Consider the following 18950-nt stretch of genomic DNA (forward strand, 5'->3'; position numbering starts at 1 on the left):
CATAATTATAGAAAAGTAATAAAATAAAACTTGAGAGGTAATTGGAGGATATTTCTTTACGTAAAGAAAAAAGAAGTGATCACATAGATCACTATGCTTTTAAATTTTTTTCAGTAAGATAAAATCTAACTGAGATTCCTTAGTAATCCCAGACAAAATCCCAGACTTGTGATATAACTTTATAGAAAAATTTTAACAGGCAAGGTATCTATTGCTTTCTCCATTTTAGTCAAAATACATGTTATTTCCATTACCATAAAAAGTAAGTTTCACCACTATTGTAAATCACCAGCAGGAATTCTTTCTTACAAACAAAGGAGGAACATATGATAGTGGATCCAAATCACAATACACACAGATGATGGAAATAATTTCAAATACAGTACTTTATTCCTCAATGTTTACAGCTGTTGACAAAAGTGTCTCTCAATTCCTGAAAAAAATCCCCAACCTTTTTTTTCAGATCTTCAACAAACAAAACAATATTAACTTAGGTATTCATTAAGTGTGAATAAACACAAAAATGTTCACGAACACATATGAAAATCTTTTACTTACAACAGCATTTTTGAAAATACTTTTTTTTCAAAACAAAACTTGAGGTTGAAATCAATTACTTTCATGGTGTTATTGCATTGTTTGAGAAATTAAAAGCATACACTCTGACAAAAGGACAGCAAAGGATACCTCCATGAAATATGGTGGTGCTTACTTTATTTTTTAAACTACTGGCTTCACATTTTGAAGTTATTTAAGAAAGACTGAATTGGCCAGATTAAAAAAAAAATCTCCAGCCTATTTGTATTTCCATATTTTACATGATCTACATACACATAGCTGAAATATGATACTGAAATAATTCAACTGTTAGAATTGAAGTGGACATGTACCTGCTTCATCTGATGATTTACTTCATTCAGAACTGTTCTGCCTACTAACAAACAGGATGGACTGATGAGTGTAAAAACACCAAGGCACATCCACATCTGCAGTTACAACAATCCAACTAAACTGCTGCCATCTTGCTGCAACCCTAAGACTAATGAAACCTTTAAGCATAGTAAATAATTTGTTTTTCCAAGTGCAGTTCCTTGATGAAGCCACGTGCTTGACTGCTGATTACTTGTAGCAGAAAGAAACATTGGGATGAGCAAACAGAATTTAATCTTAAGGCTTTGGTTGTTAAAAAGCTGCTCTCTATTCCTTTGCTTACCAACACTTTGCTCCAAGGCCAGCTGTCTCATTTGGTATGTCATTGTTTTGGGAGCTATTCCAGAGCATTAGGCAAAAACCAAGCTCAGAACCAAGAGAACCAGCACTGTGCTCCCATGAGGGGTCTCTCCATAACCACTGCAGAGGCTGCCAAGAGCTTAGGCCAGTAGGAAGCATAGAAAAAAATTGGAAAAGCAACTACAGCGCTAGCAGTTGGGTGACATTAAGGAATTGCTGCAGCAGTTCACATCCCAGCCAACATGTTCTAGCAAGCAAAACTGCTGCTGCTTTTTGTCAGGCACCTGCCGCAACCCTAAAGCCTGGGTAAAGCCATATATATCACATTAGAAGCAGCATTCTCAACCACACTGATGAGAGAGGAAATAACAGAAGAAAAGGTTTTGAAAGACAGTAATTTGATTTGGAACAGAACTTTACATTCATGCACGAAGTTGCCAGTGAAACAGGATATATGTATGTTTATGAAGGTAAAAAACATGTTTAAAGCATACCAATGGACACCAATAGAAAATTGTGCAGAAAGAACATGTGACTGAGGAACATAAATCCAAAATCAAACCCTGAAGTTCAACCTGCAGTTATGCCTACAATTACAAGTGCTTCAAGCCTGCTGTGCTATTTAATCATCAGACACACCAGGTTCATCAGCTGCCTTCCTGAATCTCTCTGCAGTGACCTGACCCTGACAAACACTGTCATGAGAACACTCTCAGGCAGCATCCCCCCCCTACCTCTGTTCTCAGGAGCACCCTCACAACATGGGAGAGCTAAAAGATACTGGGCAGCAGAACCTGACTTCTTTAAGTGACAGCACTAAATCTAATTCCTGTCTACATATATTTACAGCCCTGATGGTATGTCAGCTAACTCCTTCTAGACTAACAATGTGAGGGAGAAGGCACCCATACCATGTCAAGACAGGGCTTCTTTTATGTTGGCAGAGAGAGAAATCACTGAGAAAAGGCAACTGCTGCATGAGGTGTCTTGTTAACTAACCAGACAGCTGGTGATTCCCAAACACAGAGCAGGCAAGGGAGAACAGAATAATTTAAAAAAACTAGGGGAAAGAAAAACAAGGTGAGAAGAAATATGTTCTTAAAAAGCTAAGCTTATTCCAACTTTGTGTCTCAAAGCTGATACACAACGATATACACACAAATTCATACCAGACATGATGCCTACAGGTGTTCTGCCCAATCTGATTTAAATTTTTTTTATGAAACACCCACAACGGAAAACAGGTAAAATGAAAATAAGACACTCAAACCTCACTATGATGAGTTTACAGTACATGCTCTGACCATTAAAGAGTGTCTGATACATTATGAACACAAAAAACAACCTGATTCAATTAATTTATGTAGAGTATTAAATCACAGTGTTACTATAATGTGAAGTTCTGCAAGAATAATCAAATCTAATTGAATAAATTTCACCAAAGCCTTAAAGATTTTAACATTTGAAATGAAAATTCATTTACATGAATGAATTAATGAATTAATTTTCATGAAAACTATGAATGAAGAACAATGACATGAAGAGAACAAGCCTGAAAGCAGCATTCTTGAGTCTTTTAAAAGTGGTTTCATCCAGTTCTTAGGCCTACTTTGTTTTTTCTACACAAGATTTTGGAGCAGGAGAGTAGACATGCAACATGCAATAATTAGAGAGGTCTGACCATTAATATATTTCTGTTTGTTTAGAAAGGGTTTTATTCAGTTTTCTGAGACTTATTTTAAATAAAATGATATAAAAAAACCACCATATAAGCAGTATGAAAAACAAGGACTTCAGTCATCAGATTTTAATATAAAACATCAGTTAACTAAAAGAACCCAGTGAGAACATCAGTTGGTCTAATGAAATTACTAATATGGTCATATTTAATTCTAACCTAAACCCAAGTCAACAGATCTAAATTCCTAGTACCAGTAAACACCACCACTATGTTCTGCCAGTTACTCTGGTAAGATTTACGGTACTTCAGTATCTTCGGTATCCTCCCCCTCCCCTTCCACCATAGGGATCACCATAGCCTCCCCTGCCACCATAACCTCCCCTGCCACCCTGGAAGCCACCTCCACCCTGGAAGCCACCCCCACCCTGGAAGCCACCCCCACCCTGGAAGCCACCCCCACCCTGGAAGCCACCCCCACCTCTTCCACCGCCTCTGAAACCTCCTCCTCCTCCTCTACCCCCTCCACCCCCCCAGTTACCCCTTCCTCCACCACCACCCCCCCAGCCACCTCTTCCACCACCTTCTTGTCTTTTTTGCCATGGAGGCATTTCAGGAGGAGGTGGTTCAATCTCTGTTGGTCTGCCTCCACGGTCAGGGACTCTCCCCATCAGAACCTGTATGGAAAAACAGGCAATTTTCAGAGTTACAAAATAGCAGCAATAACCTGAAGAGACACAGGATCTTCTCCTGTGAACAGAGAAACGCTGCCTGCTGTTTTCAGGAAATTTGGCCCCTCAGTGCAGTGCCTGACAGCAGAATCACTATCTCCTGTCCCTGTAACACCACAACAGAACTCTGAAAATGTTCCCATTTTTCACCTCTAAAACAGAAATAATGGCAGCTAGCTGGCTCATATTACTTTTGTGAATTTTTAATGAAGAACACTGCAGACCTGAAGTATTAGTATTGCAATAAGCAACACACACACTTCATATATAATATATACAAATGCACATATATATTCATACAGAAAATACTCCTTATGATGTGGCTCTTCTACTTAAATTTCAAAGTTCAAGTTCAAACCTAACCAGCCAACAAAAAAACCCAACTGGCAACCTGATGTGCAGTTCTCAAAGGCACACCAGTTTGGCTAACATTAGAAACTACTGACTCTCAGTAAAGAGCCAGAATGAACAAAATATGCAACAGGCTGCAGTAGCACTTCCAAGAAAAGGGAAAAAAAAAGGCATCTTGACTATGGTAGGTATTACTCAGTGTATAAAAAGAAAAACTGCACTGGACAAAGTTAAACAAAACAAACATCTCTGAAGAACAAAAATGTATCCAAGTAAGGTGTTTTGTTTTTTTCTTTTGTATTTCCTAAACTCTCTGTGATCAATGTTAACATTCCCTGATCAGCCCCAGGCACTCCAACTGAAGTCCTCTCAAGAAAAAAAAAAACAACCCACCTTTCTCTGAGATCCTACAATAATTAAGAAATTTCCAAGTGTTAAGGATCAAAACATATTAAAGTATCTAAATGAGGTAAAAAACATTATAAAAATCTGTAAATACAGGATCAATATAATCAGGTTTAGTCACCACTTGAATGGTGAAACTCATGTCACGACTTGCAAGCTTCAGCTTTTATCACCCACAAGAAAGCAGCACTAGGTTGATTCAATACTGCAGCAAACTAGGTAATTTTCATCAAAATGACATTTCTACAGAAATTTTTGTGATTTATAACACACCGATGAACGAGAGACGTAGGTTTACAAACCAAACAATAATATCCTGGCAAGGTAGCTCAGGAACTGATATCACAAGTACTTATATCTATCCTTGAGGTGTGCAGTTCCACTGGACTCAAGAGGTTATTTACACATACACATACACCCCCCCTACTTTTCTCCCTCATCTACACTACTCTATTTCATCCTGTTGCATGACTGACTGTCTAAGAAGATCAAAAAAGGACTTTCTGCAATGTTCACCAGAATACTGCAAACCTTCCTTTCTTAAATGGAAAAAATGAAATTAGGGTACCAAGCAAAACCAGTGTTTAACTCCAGAATCCCTTTTGAGAGGTCTGCAAATGCCCATGTCCATTTCTCACTGCCAGAACAGTGTACCTTGTTGATAGCACAGGCAGTCTTCTCCCGTGTTGAGCCACTGCTGGTTCTTATGATCTTGGACAAATCCTCGCGAGCAGCGAGAAGGTGAGCCAGGGAAATGGTGGACTTGGGAGACAGCGCGTGGCGCTTGGGCTGATAGATCCGAGCTATCTCATCTGTTTTTACCTGAAAGAACACCAAACACTGCTCACCTGCCAGGTATCAAACACACCAACAGATCTACTGTAAACCATGTGCTGGTCTCAGTAAGTTTCAATTTGAACACAAGGTGAGGTGTAGCTTCTGAAATACAAACTGTATTACAAACCATAGTGCCAGTTATCAGCAGTTCTATTCCTGTTGGTGGAACTGTTACACAGAACGTGCTGCTGATTATGTTTAATTGATGCTGAAACTTGGCACCAGTACAAAAGAAACTCCTCTATCCACTGGCATCAAACACTCTTTAATGTCTTCCAACATGTCTACAGACTAAAACTTAAGGAGTCCATACTGCTTTCTCAAGAGCTTTACATAACCATATTCAACAGATTGCTTCTAAACATGATGAAAACAGAGCAGCTTCAACATAAAGTAAATTTGTGGAAAAAACTGAAAATATATCAGTGCAGCAAAACACTTTTGCAAGACATGAAAAAGTGAGACTGAGAAGAAGACAACATTAGATATTTTCCAAGCATGCTCTGATGCTTCATTTATTTAGCAGAAAAGGAAAATAAATATACTTTCTGGGAAAATCTAGAATGACCTTCAGAGCGAAGTAAAACATTTGTTATTGGCTAGACCAGATCAAGCTGAACCTTTACAAGACTGTTCTGCTTGGTAATTACTCCATCACTTGTGAACCCATTTCAGTCTGCAAACTTAGCCCTCTTGGAGGCTGAACAAGTTACAAAGAAACAACAAAAAAAAAATCCCCAAAATGCCATACCATCAAAAGCAAAGAAACTTTTCAATATCTATTTTATGGTGGAGAAAAAAAGGTAAGCTACCAATTTTTAAAAAGACAACAATTTGTCTCTCAGCTTAAAAAACCAAAAATCTCTAAATTACATCAATGCCAAAATATTTTCAATCCCCAAAACCTTCTCAGAGAAGTTATGAACATCCTTCAAGAGAAATAGGGGAAAAAAAAGATTTAAAACAGTATGTTATTTTGAATTAGTAGGTAACCTGGTTATTTCTGTAACTGCATATATTTCACACTAACAGTCTTTACAAGACAGGAAAACGAATCATCTGACTACTTTCTCATAAAAAAATTCTTTAAACTATTGTTCTATTTCAAAAGGGCATTCATTGTTTTTATGGAACAATAGCAAGTGACAAAGTTTTAGTCTGCTTAAGTTAGTCATCAGTCACATCAACTACATTTTAGAAGGATACTTTAAATTTGAAGGTACATAATTGTACTGGTACAGCTGTGAGGAAGTTATACAAGTAGGGACATCTCCTGGCTTCTCTGAGCTAAATGCCTCCCTTTTCCTTTCTTGCAGCATGAAACATTCACAACCCCTTCAGAAATTAAATAGTGAGCTGCTCCAATGTAGCACAGTAGCACCTTGACTGGTGAGTTCCAGTGATATTTAGTGAATTTCACATAGCTGATTCTGCACGTGTCAATGACAAATTGTGACATCACAAAGACTTGTAACAATCCATCCTTTCAATAAGCTTTTCAAGTTTTAAGATTTATTCAGCTTAAGCTTTCTAAAGAAACCTTTGGAAGAAAAGCTGATCTTGTCACTAATGAACAAAATCCTCTGCCTCCAGCTTCCCACGTGTCTTCATCAAATCACAAACTTTGTGTGTCTTATCTCCCTACTCTTTGGGATACAAACAAGACACATTTCCAGCTCAGAAATACCATGACTATTTTTTAATATACAGAGTTCTAAGAAACAGTACAAATGAAATTATCACAATTAAAACAATACCAGCAGAAAAAAAGACAGAGAAGTGCTTTGGAATTTTTAGTGACTGGAAAGATTACAAGCAATTGTGTGATTTTCTCACGCAAGCTACTATTCAAATAACCTGTTCAACTGAACAGCTGTTCATCTAGCAGAATCCAAGATAGGGGGCAGTCACTGTAACCTCTCAGACTTTATGAACACTACCTTCTTACACCCAATTTATGTTAAGGCCCAGTACTTGTCTTACTTTTGAATCTGCACAAGGTGCAGAGGTTCCCTCCTAGTTTACTTCATTGGAGGGTGTTAGATACAGAAAACAAGGAGATGGGAACTTTAATTAAAGTGAGAAACCCCTACAAAGGATGCTAGAATTTCTAATTGTGAAGCTATAAACAGTCACAAAGGATAGACTGTGCCATGCCTGGTTCAATCCAACCCCTTCCTCAATACCTAGGATTTGGATATTACAACTTGAGATGAGAACAGGCTGGAAAAAAGATAACAGTGATGGAAGTGTATTTGTGTATTTACATAGCATGCATATTCTGTAGGAAGACTTGGTGAACAGTAGCAGACTCCCACCTACAGGAAGCGAAAGATACATCAAGTTTACCTTTGCTCTATCAGACCAGCCAAAAGACTGCACAGTCACATCGAGCCTCTTCATCAACATCCGCCGCCGACACTCGTACTCACTGCAAAGAGCATCATTGATCTTCTCCAATCTTTCCTGCAGGGTTACAGTAAGAAATTCAAACAGACAAATATATAAAGTTATAGAGGTCAATTCAAACTTAACCCCATCCATCAACTAAGATGTCTATCCCGAGGTGACCACTACAAACTGCATAGCATCTTTGTAACGCTACAGTACTATGCGTGTACAAAATGATTTGAAAATGAGCAATGGATGAATCAACACAAGGCCTGTTTTATAATGTCAGTTCTGGAAGTATACCTGATTATCACCATTAGTATTTAGCAATTGAATTTTAGTATTAATATTCAGCAATAGAACAGTGACTGTAAAAAGGCAAAGTTAAATGAAGCCATATGCATTTATTTTGACCATCCTGTTAAATACTGAAAAGAAATGGAGAAACTTTTCTTTACCACTTGGTCAGAGTTCAGAGGTTTTGTTAGCAGTGATTTCCCCACATGGTTATTTTTAACTTTGGAGAGAATGTCCTTCACCTGAAAAAAACACATACATCTCAGAACACAAATGATATTTAGATTTATTTCAGCAAAATTTGTTACAATCTCACTTTACTACTTAGAAGATCAAACACAGCACGTTTGTTTTAGCAGACTCATAAAAACAAACACATATCTTCTAGCTTATGATCCACTGTAGAAAGATTTCCTGAGTACTTTTGTAAGATGACCAGCCTCTATACAAAAATATTTTATGGCACATCACTTGTCCTACCATTAACAGAACAACAGTTATATAGCAAATTTATCAAGTGCATACAGGAAGTAGGACTAGCTAAATTACTCATTTTAGATACTACTAAATGATGAATGACAACAATTGGAAGTTCAGAGCTCTGTTGCCAAATATTACACTGGGCTACAAAAAATCTGGTGATGGGTGTTATGAAGAAAGGCAGAAGATATGACAGGCAGTCATTCTCTCTCAATAATTTTATTCTAATCCTACACCTGGATCCAGCTAACATTATGTTTAAAACTTTTGCATTCACCCCAAATCATATTTGCTCATACTTTTTCCACTAGTTCTTGCCCTCAATAATTGGAGATGAAATGTGCTCTCTCTACCTTTCAAACACCACTGCATTTTCCTCTCTCATTACAAGAAATCTCTCCCACCTCTTCTTGAGTGAACTTCCTTTGGCAAAGCTCTTCTAAAATCATGACCATGAATGTCCACAACACTTGTACATAGCTTGAACATAATCCAACTGATTTTTCAGCTGGAGTTGACTGCATGCATATTATTGTTCCTGCAAGTTTTGTAAAGTCTGATGGAGAGAACTACATCTTCATTTGTTTTAGTAAATAACTATGGGGAACGAAGCAAAATTAATAAAACTAGAATTAATTTTCTTTTATATGTCAAAGGAAGGATTAAGGTAATGCATGATCTACAGTAAAACCTGTAACTGGGGACAGCCATTAGATACATTTGCAAGGATTATAAGACTTCATGCAGGCACACAGGCATTTACATTACATTTGTCACAAAGGCATGGTTCAAAGCTCAGTTTTGAGCTTCACATGTTACAGAAATATCGCTAATTACTGCTACAGAAAAATTCCAAAAGTCAAAAACCAAATTCTGGAGCACCTAGTTAATTTTTAAAACAAATACTTAAAAAATCAACTCTCATATGGCAGGATTTTTATAATTATCTCAATTTTTTTTGGGTGTATATGAAGAAAAACATCTGATCTCAAATTTTCTGCGAAAACCAAGGTTTTTGGTCTTTCTTTTGACATCACTGCTGGGCAGCACTTTGCCAGGCTAAAAACACAATATCCCAGAAAAGGTCTGAGGTAAATATATTGTGCAGTGAACGAGTTAAGGGAGAACACTGTTTTGACTCCAACAGAAAAGACAGCCTAGCAGTCTGAAAAGTGGCAATCTAATTAGTGTAATACCCCTGTTATTGTATTCAATTCATATCAAAAGAGGTTACAATAAGGGGTGAAGTTCAATTCCATGTACCATACCGATCCCAACACTCCCTTCTCTCTGATAAGTCCTGCTTCTCTGTGACCTTTTTCTTTACAAAAAACACTCCAAGGTTGTCTGTCTTCTGCATATAGCCAGTTTTTTTTACTGAAGCATGAACACGGTGCCATATTCCACTCCAAAATGCAAATGCACCCAAGCACAAACTATGTTTGTATTTAAACAAATGTTTGAAAACAAAAATCGAAAGCTAATAATCAACAATAGAGCAAGATCAGTATGACAAAAAGAGATGAACAGATCAGTAATGAGTATAGAAGGAATGAACAGCAGATGAATTAAAAATTCTATGGGGCAAGAGGTTGCTACTCATATACCACTGTGGTCAGAAATATTACCTCAAAGCCTGAAAGAAAGAGTCTATCAAAATGAGACCAGCTGCTGAAACAAAAACCAATACAGCAAAATGAAAAATCCTCAATGTAATTTACAGTTAGACTGTGAATGAAGATGTGAAAGCCAGTGATGCTGAATACTACCTAGAGATTAGAATTATTTTAGGTCTGCAGCTGCAAGGACAACTAAGAGGTGAACAGAACACTGGACTCCACATATGAAAGCCACATTCTGCCATCACAAGTCAATCTGCTGCATACTCCTGATTTCCATGAACTGAAAAGTGAAAGGGAGTTTAGAGAGAACAATTAAGGAAGATAACCAATGAAAATCAGAACTAGAAGAAACAAAAGCAGCTAAATGAAACAATCCTTTACTGACTGAGAAACTGCCCCCAAATTGCTGCAATGTTTTCTTTCCAAGTTAGAGAACACCTATGTAATTTTTACCCAGCACAGCTTTACTAATCAGTAACAGTTAAGGAGGAATCTCTTCACTGATGAACTGGTCTATACTCATGAACTGGTCTATGTTTTTGACACACTGTAGAGTCATACTCAGATTCTCTGCTTACTCCTCACCCCCATCAGCAGGGCTCATGGGGAACTCCTACAGCTATAATGGCAAAACGAGCTGAGCTGCCTTACAGCTGCAGAACACACTGCTCAGCCAGGACTGGGGACAGAGCTATGAGCACAGGAACTCTGACACACAACAGTCTGCCAGAGGACAAAAATACAATGGATGTGAGAATCTATGCTACAACCTGTATTCCCACACATGATAGTTGCCCTGGACCGAGAAGGATAAGCAGGAGTTTAAAAAACCCACCACAACCCAGAAAGAAGTCTGCACATACAAATGGAAACAAAACCAAATGCAGTGCCCTGATAAAAGAGCAGTGAAAACATACTCAAAGAAACATAAACCAAACTGTGATAGCCAAATCATCCTAATGGTTTTACACATTCAGGTCTAAATATAAAACCAAATAATTAAAACTAGATGTAGACAAGTATATTTGACTATTTGACATACCATGTAATCAATGACCTTGGTAACACTAAAATTTTATGGGATTGCTTTGGGAGTTCACACAGTCTCTAAATATAAAATGAAAACAAGCCATTGGATCTGCTTGAGACAAAAAAACCAAATTCAAATCTGCTGCATAAAATAAACAGATATTCTACTGTTAACAAATAAAGTGTATCCTTATTGAACATGACATTTCTCATTTGTTTTGTAATTTTGTCCAACTGAAAAAAATTAGCTCCCATTTCATTACCATATTCAATGTATTTATTAAATATCCTCATCCTCTGTCAAAACAGAGAAGTAATTTTTACATTTAACACCTTTTGCACAGAAAAACATCATATATGTATGCACCTCCAGAGTTTTTCAAGATTTTGAAAAAAACCTGACCTGTGGAAAGGTGTTATATTATTAATTTAAAATAGCAACACTTAAAGGAAAGACTGTTGCCTTAATTAGTCATAAGGTATACTGTACAGTTGCATAGAGATCACCCAAAATCTTAAGCACAAAATATTTTTAAGCCTGTTTCATATACCTGCAGATAAATTCAGTATTTATCTAACTTTAAATACATTTTTGTTTGACCTGATGTCTGGTGAACAGGACAACCCTTTGGTCTTGCTCCCTTCAGTTACATTAATCCTTACTCTCCAGGCACCATTACATCTGTAAAATTACTACAGATCAACAGTCAAATGAAACACATTAATTTAAATAACAATAAATTCTAGGATTTCTACCCAAATATATTAAAAAATATTCTTCTCACACTTCATTTAAGTGTTATTTTAGCTTAATTTTGACTTAGTTTGTTCAGCAGCCCTTTGTAGTTTCTTTTCATTCCCCTGATATGTGAAAAGTAGCGGAGTACTTTTAATAATGTGGGCCAAAAAAGTTCAGAAGTCTTTTGAATAATATCATATTAAAAGTTTTTTCAAATAAACAGTATTAGAATGTCACTTTGTAATGAGGTGTGAAATTCACACTATCTTGATTGGAAAACAGCCAGATGTAAGCACTAGTTACAAGGCACAACATTGGCACAAACTTTTCTGAATCTTTCATCAATGTTCATTTAGAATTTATGGAGGTTTTGGCACTAAATTTCAGGTTGACTCCTAGATTCCCTCTTCATAAATACCCTTTACAGGGGAGCAGCATCTTAAACAACTTAAAAATTACTATCAGTTTTTCAGTACTGTATAATAAGATGTGCTTAGTGATAGAAGGCTGTAATACTGTCCATTTATCTCTCATTTTGCTAGGTATATTGATAACCACAACCCTAGGTAATTACTGGAGATGCAAAAGATTGCTACAATTGTACACTCAAAGTTTGAGCTACTATAAAACTCATTTTGAATGAAGAAAGCAATCCTGATGTTATAATAATCTCTTAAATAAACTGGAAAATCACTTAAAAAACAATAAATGTTCTAATGTTCCATACCAAAATACAGTGTGTGATCTGGCCTTTGGTAGGTTGCTGCTGCACAGCCCAACTATTCTCAGAACTATTCCCACAGCTACTGACAATGCTGAAGATGCTAGACAGAGACAAAGAGTAGACATGTTGAAATGCTGCAGATACATTTGCAGATACACTAAATAAAAATACTAGATCAGTATGTAAGTCTGTATTATGAATGATATAATACTAAACATCAACACTGCAATTTTATGCAGAATCTAACGAAATCAAAAGCCAAAAAATATTTGGAAAAATAAATATACTGTTTCAAGTGAATTTGTGTTCATATTTTAAAAAAGTAACAAAACGGTGCTCTTAAAAAAACATTTACAAAGCCAATGAACTTTAATTGGTGGCACCACCTTTCTAAAGCAGCTATACCTCTAAGTTTAGGTCTCTAACTCTATCATCTATCAAACTTGTCCTATATTAAAGTAATGGATGAAGGACAAGTAAACACATCGCAGAAATTCTACAAAATCTGCAAAGTAAGAAAAAATCCTTTGTTCATAAGGGATGAAACACACAGAGAACAAATTACACTATTAATGTGGAGTCACAGAAGATGAAGGAACTAGTTTTGCCACCTTTCTACACTCTGAAGTGAGTACAAGTGGTATGACCACTGTGGAACTGACAGACCTCAAAACCAGTGGAGAATAGTCCAGGCAGCATTTATTAAAAAAAATAAACAACAACCAACCAAAACCAAAGATAAAACGCTTTTCAGAGTCTGCTCATTTTTAGTACTTCTGAAAGTGTAACAGTTTATACAAACTGGGATGCCAACACCATGCACAACTGAAGCCTGTGATGCTATCTGATAGGAAATGCCAGACTTTGCAAAAGGTGACAGACACCAGGTGTCCAATAACTCAAAGAAAACGTTCTATATCACTATGTGTGTATGAAGGAATGGTACTCCAGGTCTGGTCTTGCTGTTCCACAATTGCAGAACTGGAGTCCTGTCCCTACAACGCAATGAAACTAAATCTGCACCAGAGAAATGAAGCAAGGAAGGGCACAGCCTGTGAACACACATGGATGCAAACACAGCTATCACTCACAGAGGGAGATCAGCACAATCAGGCCATTAGTCATCAGATGTAACTTTGACATTTTCATTCCCGAAACAGTGCTAGAATTGTTTCTTCATCCCTTCAAAAATATTTACTGAATGTAAAGATTTTCTTAGAACTAAACAGATCAAGCACAGATATAGTGTAGGAATAGGCAGTTCCACTTGCACCTGGGTGATGTCTTTTATAAATTAACCTATATAAGGTTTTTTCTTGTCACATCGAAGACAGATGTAAGAAAATCATGCAAGTAACAGGCCCTCTCCCCAAAATCTCTGAATGTTCAACTGCCCAATTGTTGATGAGGAAGAATGAAAAAAACAAGCACAATCATGTCAAATTATTAAATTCAATGACTCAGAAGCAGAGGGAGTTTTCATTCCACCCTACAAGGCGGATCAGTCACTCTCTCCCCAAACACTAGAGAGAGATGAAGAGCAAAACTTTCAGCTGTCTGACAGAGAAGATAAATTCCACCTCAAGAGCCTATTTACATTCTGCAGTAAGGAAATCAGAGTAAGGATCACATCAGTGAAATGAGTTAAAACCTGGAGGGATACAACAAAAAGAACTATCTTGCTGACTAAGGTTTAAGTTGGCTTATTCACTGAATACCGGCAATTCAGGCATTTTCATCCTCTTCTGTAACAAATCCACACTTGCAATTAAGAAATTAATAAACTAAAAAGGACTAATTTAAGTTTTGGATATTAAATGTAAATACATTCCAGAAACAACTACAGGTATATAAATGCACAAACAGTTATTACCCAAAGTTTTCTGCTTGCTACAGCACATCTGAATGGGTAAGAGGAAAACTTCTACCTTAAACTTGCATGGCAAAATATGTCTGATCAGGTATATTGCAACCTCAGGGAAATGCTGAAATACTTCACCTCATAACTCAAACAGTTTAACTTAAAAGACTAAGCTGGTTTTCAGAATTAAAATTCTTTTGCACTTGTCAGACAGGGTTTTTATGGGTAAGACTGCTGGGCTCTGAACTCTGATGAGTGCTCACAGGGACAGTGCTTACAGTTTAGCAGTAGTGAGAAGATGTAAAAGCCCATACCTTTTGTTCCACACTGGTTAACAAGGGAGGAATACCAGAAGATGAGGAGTTTGGCAGACCCAGTGCTTCACAAATAGTTTGCATTTCCTGAATAATTTCATTGTGCTTTTCCAAATGAGAGCCTTTAACTTTCTTGCTCTGCAGTATCTTTAAAGCCTGAAGTTCTGTACTTAGAAATACTAGAGAGAAAAGCATCATAAGAGCAGACTTTGAGACACTTAAGCATTTCTGCATCCACATTGTCAGTACAGCTACAATATCTTACATTTGTAAAATAACTATGATAAAAGAGAGACTTTCTCAGTTCTCTCCTGAATAGGTCAGTATGTTTCTTACTCTTTACCTCCATTTCCTCTCACCTGAGTTCCTACTTCAGCCTACACACTGCATTTAACTGTTCAACTCCCTTCTGCCACCAGATCCCAAGTTCCTTGGCTAGTTTCACATTACCACACTGGTTCCTGCTGCCACTTCTTTGTCCAAGTCCAGCTTACATTTAGACATTGCTTCCCTCAATTCAGCTTTCAGCACCTTCAGATTGTGCAGCACTGCTGTTCAAGCTGCCCTCTCACAAACACAGGGGGCAAGGTCTTAGTTTAGGTGAGCTGGAACAACTGGATCAAGAGAGGGATCAAGAGGCCTCAGTAGGATGCACCATACTTTTAAAAGAAATTTTAGTTTCTGCTAAACAGCTTTCTAATGCTGCTCTATTTTTCACTTTGCACAAATGAGCTGATGTAGGCTGAGCTAGTATGTAAGGACTGTACACATCAACTGAAAACACAAAGAACTCAGCAGTGTAAATAGTTCAGTTATGATAACACATGCACATAAAACACTGTATTATAAACGGGAAAAAATGATTATTACTCACAAAGGAGTTTAAGACAATCTTCTTTCTCTCTTAATCTGTCTTTGATGTCTCCAGACACCAGTGATGTATATGGACAAGCCATTTCTCTCAGAAAGCCACTAATTTCAAGCTGGAAGCTCTCTACATCTTTCACTCCTATGGAAACAAATGCACAATTAATGGCTTGTTACAGAAACATCAAAATGCTATCTAATTTTTTAATGCACACTTCTATTGCAGATTTCAACAGCCCAAAGATTAACCACCTTCCACACCAGTAACATTTTTCTTTAAAAAGTCTTACATACAAGAAGGTATGCCTTCTAATAGCACCTTGTACTCATGTTTTGAATGAGATAATGCTACAGCAGTCTGTGAAGAGCACAAATGACCATCAGAAGGAAGTGAACAGTTCATGTCACTAAATAGTGTGTCAGTGTCATTTTCTGATGAAGAAGCGACAGGAGTCATGAGCCCATTATTTTCAGTGATTGCTTTTAGTTCCACTACTTTTTTGGTGAAAACATAAGTAATATAAAATCTCATCCAAACTCCAGCACACAGCAGAAACAATCAGGCAGTGCTACCAAGCACTCCAGGTATCCACACACAGTGCTGACAGGAACAGTGTGCTGGACCAACAGCCAGAAAACACCCAGCACTGCAGTTTATGCCATCCAAATATGATTACATGAATGCACTTTTCACATTTATGTATATCTAAAACCACCTCAAATCACCTTCTTTTTTCCTTTTGAAACAGTCTTCAGAACAGAAGACCTTAATCTTAGTCTAAGAGCCACGTATGTCCAAATATCAGCCTGAGTTTGGCTACCTTTCAGCTTTCTTGTAAACTTCAACACTAATTTCACTATTAGCTGAACAGTATGAGTCTAAATCCACAGAACAAATACTAAATTAACATCGATATACCATCTGTTGCAGTGATGCTTTCTTCCATATTACAAAGTGACTTTATCTGGGAACCTAACCAAATGCAAAGCTCAAAAAATTCTGGTGAAGACAATCCATTTTCTGCTGCTTTTTTCAGGGCCTCCTCCTCCAACAGGGCACCCGTGTACCTGCACAGACAGATAAACATTAGTAATAAGAAGTAAGCATAACATAAAATATACATATTTTCAAATTATTTTACTGTAAGCTGGTTAGTAACTACATTTAAAGGAATTATTCTTTTGACATTACTTTTGTCAAGGAACAATTCGTATTTCTTTCTTTTAAACACACCAAAAAGTTACCGGTCATTTATATACAAAATAGTTTGCAGAAAACATGAGACAGGCACTTTCACATGTGTATGTGAAAACACCTTGATCTCTCAGAACTCAGGCGTTAACTCAAGTGTTTGGTCGAATTTCCTCCTAACAGTAACAACTGACTGACCAGCAGTAGTAGGAATGACATAACTGAAAAGAAAATGTCGCACAGTTTTCGTCCCTCACCATGCCAAGCACATCGCGGGAGGTGGGCAGGCACCAAAGAACGCGGCGCTGCCCCCAGCCTCCAGCGCCCGCCGCGGTGCCGAGCGCGGCCCTGCCCCCCAGAGCACCCGGGCTCCCCCGCCCCCCGGCACCAGAGCCCGGCCGAGCCCCCCGCCCGCGCCGTGACCCCGCTCCGGCCGAGCCCGGCCCCTGAGCCCCCGAGCCCCGGCGCCGCCGCAGCGCGGGGCCCGTTCCTCCGCCGATGCCGCGCTCCCCGTCGCTCCCGCCTCCGGCGCGGCCTCTCGCCCGCGGCTGCGGCTGCGGCTGCCCGCGGCCCCTCGCCCCTCGCAGAGGGGAGCCGCCGCTGCTCCCCGGTTACCCCAAGGCCTCCAGCGCGTCCAAGATGTCGCTCTCCATCCCCGGGCCCGGCGGTAGCTCCTTCATGCCGGCTCCGCGCGGTGCCCGCCTCAAACCGGCCCGCCGCAACCCGCGCCCGCCGCCGCGTTCCGCTGCCGCCGCACGGCAGCCCCGGCCGGGGGCCGGCCCCGGGCTGCCCCCGCCCCTCCCTCGGCGGCCAGCCCCGCTCCGAGGGGCCGCTCAGCGCCTCGGGGCCAGCCGGCCCCCGCCTGTGTCTGGGGGTGACCCTTCTATACAGCCCGGCCCTGCTTTTGCTCTCGTGCTGGGCAGCGCCCGGGCTCCCTGACGCTTCCCCGGCGGGGCTCGTCTCCTCCTGGCCCTGCAGCTGTGCTCTGCATTCGGCCCCAAAGCCCCCACTGCCCGCTGCAGTCGCTTATCCCGCTCCACCGGGCGCCAGCCGCCTGGAGAAGCACGGCACCGGGAGCGACCGCAGCCACCCCTGGGGCTCCGGACATGGCTCCTGCCAGGGCAGCCAGCTCTGCCACCCTGCCCCGAGCCCCCTCTGGGACGTGCTTCAGAAAAGCAGGTGTCGAGGCCTGGACTTCTGGGTTATTTCTGTGACCTCTCAAATTGAGAAATTCTGCCTGAGATGGTGCAGGCCGTATCTGCCGGGCACCTGCAGGTTTTCCTCTGTGGGGTGGTGCCTCAGCCCTGCTGTGCTGATTTTGGCTGAGGTGGAGTGAACTCTCTCCGCTGTGACTTGTATGGGACTGTGCTTGGGGGCAGTGCTGAAAGCAGGGTTGATAATATAGAGATGTTTTTGTTATTGCTGAGCAGTGCTTGCACAGAGCCAAGGCTTTTTTTGCTTCTCATACTCTCATAGTAGCCCACGTGTGAAGGGAGTGGTGGTGCTGGGAAGGGACACAGCCAGGACAGCAGATCTCTACTACCAAAGGGATATTCCAGGCCATGTGGCATCATGATCAGCATATAAAGCTGGGGGGGAAGGGAATAAAGGGAGATGTTTGGAGTTGCAGATAATGGCATTTGCATTCCCAAGTAACTCATGTCCTGGAGATGGCTGAACACTCCTAGTGGGCTCATGGGAAGCAGTGACCTAATTCCTGTTTTGCTTTGCTTGCATGCACAACTTCTGATTTATGTATTAAATGGTCTTTTACCTCAACCCACAAGTTTTGTGGCCTTTGCTCTTTACTTTTCAACCTATGTGTGTTTCCATTTTTTTGATTCTCTCCCAGAGGGAGAGAAGGAGGGAGCAAGTGAATGGTTGCATGTTGCTTGGTTGCCAGGTGGTGTAAAACCACAACAGCCCTTTTGACCTTTTTTAACCAGTGTTTTCTTATATGGACCTTCAGAAAATCCAGTTGCTAAATTTATGATGAAGACCAGAAAAGCATACAATCAGATGAAAGTAATTATAACATAGATGTTCTTAATGTGTGAAATCTCTACAATTTTAGAAGTAACTATTTTTAATTATTTCTGTTTAACAGAAGATGTGGCTTTATTGAGTGCAAAGCTTTAAAAAGCAGGAATCAGGACAGCTATGACATCCTCCCACATGCACAGACAGAAATCTAGAAATTAT

At 39.5% G+C, this 18950-nt stretch overlaps 1 protein-coding gene across 1 annotated transcript; it reads right to left on the reverse strand.

Annotated features, from left to right (window-relative positions):
- Positions 1-368: 368 nt before the first annotated feature.
- FAM98B (family with sequence similarity 98 member B) lies at positions 369-17508 on the reverse strand. The gene is made up of 8 exons (XM_059474980.1): positions 17364-17508; positions 16476-16624; positions 15564-15698; positions 14690-14868; positions 8082-8162; positions 7582-7698; positions 5050-5217; positions 369-3585 (listed from the first exon to the last, which is right to left on the reverse strand). Exons 1-8 carry the CDS (start codon positions 17426-17428, stop codon positions 3217-3219), a joined length of 1263 nt encoding a protein of 420 aa, XP_059330963.1. The 5' UTR covers positions 17429-17508; the 3' UTR covers positions 369-3216.
- Positions 17509-18950: the final 1442 nt, after the last annotated feature.

This window comes from Ammospiza nelsoni, chromosome 6 (genome assembly GCF_027579445.1).
Source record: "Ammospiza nelsoni isolate bAmmNel1 chromosome 6, bAmmNel1.pri, whole genome shotgun sequence".
In the NCBI taxonomy this organism is placed as follows: Eukaryota; Metazoa; Chordata; class Aves; order Passeriformes; family Passerellidae; genus Ammospiza; species Ammospiza nelsoni.